At 42.1% G+C, this 11,929-nt stretch overlaps 1 protein-coding gene across 3 annotated transcripts in view; it reads left to right on the forward strand.

Moving 5' to 3' along the window:
- Map9 (microtubule-associated protein 9) overlaps positions 1–11,114 on the forward strand; it is a 36,212-nt gene extending 25,098 nt beyond the window's left edge. For 2 of the 3 annotated variants that reach the window (XM_006232515.5, XM_006232516.5), the window contains one exon: positions 6,957–11,114. In XM_006232515.5, the coding sequence (XP_006232577.1) occupies positions 6,957–7,079 (123 nt within the window). In that variant the 3' untranslated portion in view covers positions 7,080–11,114. The remainder of the gene's footprint in view (positions 1–6,956) is intronic. The other variant, NM_001135716.1, reaches the window with a different exon arrangement.
- The last annotated feature ends 815 nt before the right edge of the window (positions 11,115–11,929 follow it).

Consider the following 11,929-nt stretch of genomic DNA (forward strand, 5'->3'; position numbering starts at 1 on the left):
AAATTTCTCCACAATCCATCTAGCAGGGTTTTGGTTTTTTTGTTTTTCTTTTTTTTTTCTTTTGTTTGTATATGACTTAACTGAATTCATCTCCTTCTGCTGTCTAAACTCTCAGATTAGGGTTTGGTTTTGTTTCGACCTGACCTGCATATCTCAGACTGAACTTGAGCATGTTTTCATTTATAAGTACATATTAGGAATGTATATTCTGTAAATTGTCACATCATAGACACATACATTTTTCTATTGGATTACCTCTTCTGATTCTAGAAACTTCTGTAGTAGGCAAATTTACTTATAATTTCTGATAGACGATGCAGCTTTTCCACCCACTCTACTCTTGCTTCGTCAACTTTGCTTATTAGTTCTAGTTTTATTTTGACTTTTTCAGTCTTTTTTTTTTTTACCTCTGATTCTCAAACCTAGGTGAAAAGACCTTCCCATAGTTTGAAGCTATCTAGTTTCTCTCATTATTTTATGCCTCTGATATATCTTTCCATGTGCCCTGCCTGACCTCAAGTTATTTTCATGCATGACAAGAGATTTGATTCCAACTTAATTTTCCCAGAATGTGTGTTTTTACAAATCAACGCATCTTCTCCTGGTGGTGCAAGAGCTCATCTCTGATCTATCCCTCCTGCCTTGGGGCTCTGTTTCTTGACCTTGTGCTCCACTGGTTGGTCTCATTATATATGTAACTTTTCTAGTCCTATCAGTTCTGCTGGGCTTCATGTATCATGTATCTAGGTAATACACTCCCCATCATAGTGTATTCTTTCACAGCATTTCCCTGGGATTCTCAGTTTTTCATGCACATTTTAGAATTAGCACTCCCTACAGCTCTTAGGTAGAAAAGACCTTAAGCTAGTGATAGAAAGGTGTCCCTTCTCTCCAAGTCAGCAATCTTGACTGAAAAGTAAACATCGTTTACCAGTTTGTGTGGACTCTTGGACTGCCTCATGGCGATTCCATGCAGACAGACAACAGAATTTGATGTTCAGAATTAGCTTATAGTAGGGCCCTATCTTTAAAAATTAAAAAAAAATAGAATGAAAGGTGCTATATTTGAATGAAGTGGTTGGTGTTTTGTGATCTTTTAAGTTAAATTCTTACATAGTGCTTGATTCACTTTTTTAAAATGTTAGACTACTTCCCATATCAAACCATCTGTGTTACTGCTGATATGACACAGGTAATTACATTTCAGAGTTTAAATTTTCCATGTTATTTCTGTAGTTCCTTGAAATTGGAGTAGCATTCCCACTCCTAGCACATCGGAGTTTTGAACCACTACTAGATTGCAGTGTGTTGACACGTTCAGTTCTCATCAGTACCCGGGAGACAAAACATCCTCAAAGCCTTGAGTTACTGGCATATTGCACCATGTAATAAAACTTCACCCAGGAATGTGCCCCAAAATGTGAACACACAGTACACTAATGACCCACTCTCCAGATCACCCGTTTGTTGTTTTAAACTTTCTGCTGGCAGAAGAAACTATGGTGAAGGGAAGGAAGGAGCCCAGACTCCCACAACTGATAGAGAAATTCTCCAAATTCTTTTACCTATTCTCACATTGTTGACTCCCGTTACCTGATAGTGAGGGTAAGAATTACCTACTTCTACTCCTGGATTTTCAGCATCCTACTTGTAAGGTCAAACTTGTTTCAGGTTTTCTCTTGAAAGATAGGTTAGAGAAAAAGAAGTGTAGCTAAATCAAGTGAACTAACGCCAGCTTTTTCTTTAAGGTTCTGAATGATTCCTCTTTGTTTCAGTAGGAGTATCAAGCATGCAGACATCCTCAGGAGCAAGGCTATGCATGTTAAGACCTCGCCTCACTTTTTTTGACTTACAAATATTGTCTTCAAATGTAGCTCTTACATTGCCACATTGTTCTCATGATATGTCTCAATTTTCATAAGTACTGATGAAAGACACAGACAACCAACATCCACTAGTGTCTTCCTCAAGCCGCCAGCCTGTAGAGACAGTTATCTAAGGGCCTCATGGGAACCACTGCTTTTCTGAGTCACAGGAGAAAGCCAGAAGAGAAGAACTTCCAGGTGTTTGGTCTTAGCAGAGAATCAGAAACAAAGATGGACAAGCAGGTGCTATTCAGACACCAAGTAAAATGTATCTAGATGAATGTGTAGATTTTGTATTAACACCTAGATAGACTTTTTTCAAAAGAAGCATAAATGAGAAGGGGCTCAAATTCACCTGCTGTACTAATGTAGAAACATGAAAAATAGCACTTCGGTGATAAAAGGAAATGCCACTGCTAAAAGTGCCTTCCAGACTCTTGTAATTGCTTTCTCTGCGTTTGCTAACCTAGTCCTAGACCTGGAAGCTTCTAGCCTCTGTACAGTCTTATCTAGGTTTAGATGTTTTCAGCGTCTGAGACTTCCTGCTGAATAAGCTCACCCTCTCTAGCTCTTTCTGAACCCTGGCTGGCTGTTAACTCAGCTCTTCTGGCTCAGATGCCTCTCCAAGCTGACTGATTCAACCTGCCTTCCTCTGTCTTCTCCTGAATTGCTCTGTCTGGCCTCAAGCACTGGCAGTCTGTTCTAATCGTCTGGTTCTTTCTCATTGTCTGACTCACTCTGTCTTTACCTGTGTCTAACTTGTTCTCTCTCTCTCTCTCTGCAGCCTGTCTCTGTACAACTGTCTCAGTAAAACTGCCTCCTCTCCTCTCTCCTCTCTCTGCACTGCTCTCTTGAAGTAGCCTCTCTTTCCCTCTCCTCGTGACAGTTTGGCATATCCTATTCTGTCACATCTTTCTGTGGTTCATTAATTTGTCTAACATGCAATTAAACATCAATTTCAAACAGGGTGCTTTCTTCTTCAAACTAACCTGACCTTCATTATTTTGGATTAAAGTTGTGTACTAAGGGCAGGCACGTCTGCATTCCAGCCAGAGGGACTCAAGGTGTGTGCTAAGGGCTGAGCCCCATCACAACTAGAAACAGGAACAGGATCTCAGGCTTCACAGTGTGACAAATAGCCACAACAGCCACTAATCCTCTTTCCTTTTCTTTTTCCCACATTCATTTCTAAAACCAGTTACCATAACCAAAACCATAGTTTTCCATATTTCTTAACTATCAAATAAAACACCAGAAAATGATACGTTTTTCATTTATTTGAAACTAGTCAATTTTACCGCCCACCTCTGAATTCTTTTTTTTTTTTTATTAACTTGAGTATTTCTTATATACATTTCGAGTGTTATTCCCTTTCCCGGTTTCCGGACAAACATTCCCCTCCCCCCTCCCCTTCCTTATGGGTGTTCCCCTCCCAACCCTCCCCCCATTGCCGCCCTCCCCCCAACAGTCTAGTTCACTGGGGGTTCAGTCTTAGCAGGACCCAGGGCTTCCCCTTCCACTGGTGCTCTTACTAGGATATTCATTGCTACCTATGAGGTCAGAGTCCAGGGTCAGTCCATGTATAGTCTTTAGATAGTGGCTTAGTCCCTGGAAGCTCTGGTTGCTTGGCATTGTTGTTCATAAGGGGTCTCGAGCCCCTTCAAGCTCTTCCACTGATTCCTTCAACGGGGGTCCTATTCTCAGTTCAGTGGTTTGCTGCTGGCATTCGCCTCTGTGTTTGCTGTATTCTGGCTGTGTCTCTCAGGAGCGATCTACATCCGGCTCCTGTCGGTCTGCACTTCTTTGCTTCATCCATCTTATCTAATTGGGTGGCTGTATATGTATGGGCCACATGTGGGGCAGACTCTGAATGGGTGTTCCTTCTGTGTCTGTTTCAATCTTTGCCTCTCTCTTCCCTGCCAAGGGTATTCTTGTTCCCCTTTTAAAGAAGGCGTGAAACATTCACATTTTGATCATCCGTCTTGAGTTTCATTTGTTCTAGGCATCTAGGGTAATTCAAGCATTTGGGCTAATAGCCACTTATCAATGAGTGCATACCATGTATGTCTTTCTGTGATTGGGTTAGCTCACTCAGGATGATATTTTCCAGTTCCAACCATTTGCCTACGAATTTCATAAAGTCGTTGTTTTTGATAGCTGAGTAATATTCCATTGTGTAGATGTACCACATTTTCTGTATCCATTCCTCTGTTGAAGGGCATCTGGGTTCTTTCCAGCTTCTGGCTATTATAAATAAGGCTGCGATGAACATAGTGGAGCATGTGTCTTTTTTATATGTTGGGGCATCTTTTGGGTATATGCCCAAGAGAGGTGTAGCTGGATCCTCAGGCAGTTCAATGTCCAATTTTCCGAGGAACCTCCAGACTGATTTCCAGAATGGTTGTACCAGTCTGCAATCCCACCAACAATGGAGGAGTGTTCCTCTTTCTCCACATCCTCGCCAGCATCTGCTGTCACCTGAGTTTTTGATCTTAGCCATTCTCACTGGTGTGAGGTGAAATCTCAGGGTTGTTTTGACTGCCTCATTGTCCTGGAACTTAATCAGAAATAAAAATGAAACAAGGAAGTCTCTACACAGCATCTCCTGCTGGCTCTGATTCTTCTTATTCTGCTTGTCTTTACTTTTCTAACGTAGTGTAAAGCTGGTGGACACTTCTGACTTCTGGAATTCCTCACACTCTGCCCAGCCCCCTCCTCCCTTCGATTGTCCCTGTCATTAGCATAACCAAAACCAAAACCAAATAGAAAAGTTCTTGGATCTGTTACACTTGGTTCACTATACATGTGTGAGGTAGCCTGTTCACATAAACACACACACACACACACACACACACACACACACACACACACACACACTGCGCTCCTCCTCTGTGTCCTCCAATACTCTCCTAAGTGGCTAAGTCCCTAGCTGCAGTCCTTCACCACCTGAATTCTGGATAGTACCATGGTTTACTGCTACTTGTGTCCCTTTATTCTCATCTGGCATGACTCTCCTGTCCCCCTAGCCTTGGTCGTAGTGGCTTCCCTTTGTTTCCTCAGCGTCACCAATTTTTCCCTAGATTTTTTCTGAGCTATGACCCTTGACACCTCTCTGTTTGAAACCTCTTCCCCCGGTGAGTCCCCACACCGTTATCTCCATCCACCTTGGGTCAGCTCAGACAGATGCTCCTCTAATCCACTTTTCTGTGAAAATACATTGCTCCTCCATCCTTTGTCTCATAGAAATTAACACAGTTTTGGATTCTATGTTACCAATTTACTTGTTTCTCATCTGTTCACTTTGAATGCTTTCTGAGTGACAGAAAGTATATGTGTCTGTGTGTTTGCCCTGCTAAGCACTCTGAGTTTGACCCCGAGTAGAAGGTGACTGCTTGACACTTGAACAGAAGGAACAAAAATCCAGGTGTCATGGTGCCAGAAGAACAAAAGCTCCATAGGGAGCTCAGAGCCTGTTCCCTGTGAGGACGTAATGTGTGAGGACGTAAAGTGGAGGAGCAGCACACGTTAGTGATGGCAGGAGACTTGCTAGTGGCCAATGCCTTTGATATTTAGACTTCAAAGCTTTGCTTCACAGCAGGAAAAAAATGTTGAAAGGATTAGTGCAGTAAATAGAAAGTCCCAAGCACCTGCCAAAACCTAAATAAAGCGAATCTCAGTGTCTATCCAATCTCGTGGGTCTGACATGCTTTCTAAACCGTTAATTGCTCAGATCAAGGAATAAAGCCATGTTATCAAATTGGAAAGCATCAAGGTATCATAATCTAAGAGTCAGTGTGGACGCTGGCGGGCAGGTCAGGGTCCACAGCTACTTGGGAGAATAAAAGGTTGATCAGTGAAACTGAACAAAGGTAAACAGCGGGAAGGTTGGGGGAGGAAGATGTAAGGTGGGGGCTGAAGGAGGGACAAGAGCCTGAGAGCTGGTCTTGCTCAGTGGCCACTCACTTTTTCTTAATGTATTTCAGAACTTTCTGAGGCTGACTTCTTTATTAATATATTCTGTCAAAACCTAACCATCCACATAACATGAACAAAACACACAAGGACAATATTTATGTCATTAGAAAATATCCAACTACTAAACATTAAAAGCACCGTTACCTATGCAGTTAGATACATCAAACAGTTGAACAAAAGAATCACAGCAAGGACAACAGATTGTTTTACAGTGTGCTCAAGTTCAGTGGCACACATGAGCCTGGATCATAGGCTTCTGGGATGTCCTGCGTTGCCATGGCACAGACACGGCGCTTGCAGGTCCCCTTCGGAAGTGTGTTACCCGAAGGTCACCACCAGCTTTTCATAATCACGATGGCTGTTCTTAAACTGCACACTCACTCACAGGTTTTCTGTTTTGGTTTCTGAAGCACAGTCTTGCTGTGTAGACAGAGTTGGCCTCCAACTTACAATGCTCAACTCTCAGCCTCCCAAGAGCTGGGATTGTTTATATATCCCCATACTGAGAATTTTACCTCTTGTCACTACCCTCCTTCTTTCTTCTCCTATCCTGTTTCCTATGACCACCACCACCACCACCACCACCACCACCACTGTCATCATCATCACCATCTTCTACTTGAGACAAGGCTGTCTGGAACTTACTTTGTAGCCCAAGCTAGCCTCAAATTCATAGCAATACTGCCTGAGGCTGACTATTAGGTTTATAGGTAAGCCTCCATGACTAGTTGAACATAATTTTTATTATACCATCAACAGTTTAAAAAGTAGGGTGAAGCTAGGCAGGGTGGTTCATTCCTTTAATCCCAGCAGTTGGGAAACAGGACGCTGGAGGGTTAGAAGTTCAAGGTCTTCCTTGCCTATGTAGTGATTTTGATTCTAGGCCATGCTTTATGAGACTCTCTCTTAAAAAACAAACAAAATGAACGTTAATACAGATTAATAAACCTGTACATATTCATAAAAATCAGCAGCATTCCCTGGCGACTTCTACTTTAATTGTACATAGAGATCTTATAATGAGTTATTTTCTTCCAACAATCCAATTTAATAAGTTCACATAGTATAAATAACCATAGAGTTTTCTGTTTTGTATGTGTTTTTTTTTTCCTTTAGGAAAAGAAAGAAAGGCAAGAAAGAATTGACCGGAAACAGAAGAAGCGCCACTCTTTCCTTGAAAGTGAGACACACCCTCCATGGAGCCCTCCATCCAGAACTGCGCCCTCAAAAGTATTTTGATGTTTCTGCTTCTTGATATTTTTTTTTCAGTTCACCAACTTTACCCATGGATTTAAAACCAGTCATCTCATTATTTGTGGCTAGAAGAATCTATTTCATTTCCCTGCAGGAGCTTCTGTGGAGCATGAAAGAGATACTTTGCAGTTTAATCAGTGGGAACATTTTCTGGTGTCCTCATCAGATTGCTGGGACAATCCAAATGCGTGAAGTTTTATCATGTCTTGACTGTACCTGGAGTGGGGTGATGCATGGTCACTGTCACTGAGTTCTGAGTCTTCTTAAATCATGTTTGATCCTACGAATGAAAGAATGACAGTGAGACAGATACCACAGTCATAGAGATGATTCAGTCTGTGGAACCCTGTGCTTTCACAGTGCAGTTTGGGCTGAGGGTCCCTGGAGAGTACGGCTGTGTTACCTCCAGTGCTTCGGCTCAGATAAGTATCTTTGCTGTACAAGTTAAAGACTCAGTCAGCTGAGGCCACAGAACTGGTCAGACACTTGATTTAAGAACTTTGCCTTAGGGTCTAATCTCGGTGCGTGTTGCATACATGAGGCTTACCTGACAATCACAGCCGCTTCTAGAATGGGCTTGCTTCTGGAATGTTCTTTCTAAGGCCCATCTCAATCTCTTTATTGTTTGATTGACACCAAAAAGCATCAGTGTGATGGTAGTGGTTTCTTATAGAGTAGTTGTGAAAATTTCAGGGTGACTATCAACGTTTTTCTAGACTAAAGTTATAAAGGTAATGAAGGTAATTCCCAGGATTTCCCCATTTTCTTAACTAATTAAGAGTGGTTCAACTTGCATTTTGAAGCCAGTTGAATAAGAAAGTAAATTTGTAAAAATGTTCAAGATCGTTTATTTATTATTTATTTATTTATTTATTTGACCTCTGCTTCTCCCTGAATCAACTGATCCTATACTTGACTGGCCATCTCTTAAAACAGATTAATTGTTGGAATGCTGCTGTAGGCAATGATGCAATGCAGAGACAATCAATGGAAAACATACTCGCTACTGTTCTCTTAGCTCTGACGTCATCTCTGCTGGACCTTTCTAGATGTGATTCGTCAACTTTATTGCAACTATTCAGGGTAGATAGTGTTAGCTTTATTGTGCAGTGCAAAGACTGAGACTGAGAAAGTCAACTACCTTGCCATACAGCTAACATGTGCATGGTGGGGGACCAGAACTCAACATCTCCCTTGATACCCATGTGACTTGAGAGACTGTGACTCTGACTTCTTTGTTCATCAGCCTTGCAAATTCCTGTCACTCCCAACGGTATAAATTCAGGCAGTGTTGGTGAGGCATGCCTTTCTCCTAGCGTTTCCTTACATCTATGAAATGAAATGAGGATTCATGGGATTTAAAACATTCATCTACCATCTGATGAGTGTCAACAAAGCCAGCAGCTTGTGTAGGATCCATTGAGCAGTATTGAACCTTGGGATATACAGAAAGCAGGACGTCAGGAGCTGCTTCGCAGCCTCATGGATCAGATGGAATCACATACAAGACATCGGCAGATGAGCATCCTGTCAGAAATGGTCACTGAAAGATTCTCAGAGTGCTCTCTGTCTGGGATTCAGGACTCAGATTTGTGTGGTTTCCTCAAATTGCAGACAATCGAGCCTGCCAGACTAGAGTGATATGGGCCTCGTGTGTTGAATTGGGAGTGATTAATAAAAAGGGTTGCACAGTAAGGATCTCAAAGGAAGAGCAGACAAAGGTGTAGCTGCTCCTAGTGATCAGACCCCCGAGGTGTGCGTGTTGTGATTCCACACCAGGCGTGTACTTCCACACCCAGACCACTCTCTGCAGTGTTGTGTTAGCTCCTCAATCATGTCGAATGGCTGATTTAAGTTAAGTATTTGGGACAGAAGGACTCTGCAAGTATTCATCGTTATCCTTTACGTACTGCAGCTCCCCACGGTGGGCATGAGGTCGGTGTGGGATGAGCAGCACAGCCGTCATTTGGCGTACATTTTTACCACACAAAAGAACTCCATCTTCTGGTCCATCTTTGATGTACCAGTCACAGTCAAGCACTGCCTGGGACAGAACCCTCTGAGAAGACATCTAAATACTGGTTTCTTGAAATTGCTTCTGAAGAGAATGAAGTGACAAATGCAGATGGGCCCAATGGCCCCAAATGCCATTTCCTCTAATGTGATTAGCATGGGTATATTTATAGGGCGAGTACTAGTTTTTCTCCCTACTTAACCCCTGTTCACCTTGTGTGGGATTTATCTAGTTAAATAAGACTACCCTTTCTACTGCAGTAAAAATAAAGCAGACCTTGTACAGTGGGTGAACATCCAGTTCTGTAATGTGGCAGTCCGAATTACAGGGGCGCGGAAACAGGCCTGGTCAGGTCATCCTAACATGTTTGTCTGTTTAAGGACTAAGACTTTTGCTGCATTTCCTTAAAATGTACCAAGTATCAACATAGATAAATTTACAATAATAAAACACAAAACTCTGATATGAAAGTTAGTTCCACAGTAACAGCAAAAAGACACCACACACATCCCAAGGAATAGAACGGTACATTGGAGGAGTTACAGCTTCCTCAAGGAACTCCGCTAAGAACTGCTAGGGGTAACAGTATTCCGGCGGCCTGCGTGTCACCCTGGAAGGTACTGGTTCACTAGTTGTAGATTGTACAGATCGCTGTTGTTTTCACTTAGGGTTTTACTGACAAAGCACTACCTTGTAGGAGCTCAAGAGCTACAGTTGGATGCTCCTTGGAGTGATGTAGCTTACTCAATCTGGACTAGACTCTTTCTGTGTTTTTAAGTGTCTGATGCCCAACACTTTTGCATTTTCCAAGCTCAAATTCCTAGTGTTATCATTCCGGCTGACAGCAGGCCCTTTGCCCATCTTCCCACAGTCGTGGTCCCCTAAAATGCTCACCCCAACTTCCTTTAACTGTGGGTGTTGCTCCTGTGGCTCCTTGTTACTGTCTCCCATTTCCCTTCTCCCCAGCCTTCCAGGAGAAACAGCTGTTTGGTTTCTTGCACTGCTATGAGAAAACAGTGGCACCACTTAAATCCTAAATTGGGCCTAAAACACAACAGACAGGAGCTTTCACAGAACAGGGGAAGTGCGTGCTAGTCAAAATTATTCTCAAAAATAAGGTGGTACAGGAACCAGAATTGCCTAATTTAGCTAGACTCTTGGTTCAATTGTACTGTACTAAAAGGCATTTAAAAACCTATGTGTGTCCATTCTACACAAAGCAAATTATTGATTTTCCTCATTCCTAGTTACACTGACTCTTGCTAGAGTAGTGAAATGCTCTGTGAGTGTGGAACTGGAGGCTTTTCCCAGCCCTTTTACTTAGATATGTCATGTGATACTGCTCTTTTGGAATGCTGTGCTACACGTAGTGGTAATTGTATAAGGTTAATCCAGAGGATGTGAATTCTTGGTGCTGAATTTAGGGTGTCTTTGGGATTACTGGGGAGATACATTTAATGCCTGCCCCTTAGTGATACATTTTTGTTTCATAATTTATTCAAGTTAGCCATTTGCAGTTTAGTTTATTGAGTGTTATAATTTATTAGTTGTACACCAGGTGTTAGTAAATGGATGTGTGTTTATTTCTGAGCTAAAGATAAAATATGTGATGCTGATATATCTTTCATTGAAAAGAAATGGTGGACAGGAAGTGATTTTCAACTTAAGGTTTGGATATGAAGCTGATTTTACTGTATGGATTGCAAATGTGACATAATTGCTAATAGTAATATTTCTTAGTGATTGGAAAATGCAGGTGAGTAAGGTCAACATGTTTCCGTCTCTCCGGGTTAACTGCTGGTAATGCGGTATTTCCACTCACCTGTCTGTTTTCTAGGGAGTTCTCTAGTATTTCGGGCGTAAGGGGATGAAGGAGCTCCTGTTCTACTCCTATAGTTCTCTGTCTCTTGCCACTCCCTCTGTCTTCTGTGTTATCTACATGTATATACATATATGTGTTTATAATGTGTATCTGATCATGGAAATAAATTGAGATCAAGCCACAATTTGGTAACTGAAAGTTTTGTTAATTTATCCAAGACATATTTCCACACTAACATACCTTTAATCATATTTATGCTGTACCTGCAACTTAATTCTGATTAATTCATTTTTTTTAAAGTGTCATAAGCATGTAGCCTATATCTGTATGGTAAATATTCATAATAATGGTGAACCTCTTGGAGTTGATATAATTAAGTGAAAAGTGACAAACTTAAGGTAAGTACTAGGATGTCAGAAGCCCCCTTAGCTATGGACTAGAGATCTCATACGGAGGGCCTCCCTGCTGGCTTCAGTCCTTCTGTGAAGCCGAAAGTCATCACAGGTCATTTGGACCATTAAAGTAAAATCATCAGTTCTGCTAATGTAAAGACTTGGGCTTCTGCTTACACTGTCAACTCCCCCGGTATATTATGTCACCAAGCTTCTTCCTCTTCACTATCAAGTCAGACATGTTACATCTTCAATACGTGTGTGTGTGTGTGTGTGGGTGTGTGGGTGTGTGGGTGTGTCTGTGTGGTTTGTGTGTGTGTGTGTGTGTGTGTGTGTGTCGGTGGGTGGGTGTGTCTGTGTGTGGTGTGTGTGGGTGTGTGGGTGTGTCTGTGTGTGTGGTGTGTGTGTGTGTGTGTGTGTGTGTGTGTGTGTGTGTGTGTGTGTGTGAGAAGAATGCAACCCAGGGCCTCTTCAAGCTTGGCAACTGTGCTACGGCTGAGCCACATTTTCAGCCCTCCGTTTGTGTCACTTGTAAACCATGTCTGCATGTCCACCTTCCACTAGTTTTCTGACAGCGGACTTCCATTTTACTTTTGGCTGTCTTTGT

Source organism: Rattus norvegicus, chromosome 2 (assembly GCF_036323735.1).
Source record: "Rattus norvegicus strain BN/NHsdMcwi chromosome 2, GRCr8, whole genome shotgun sequence".
Lineage (NCBI taxonomy): Eukaryota > Metazoa > Chordata > Mammalia > Rodentia > Muridae > Rattus > Rattus norvegicus.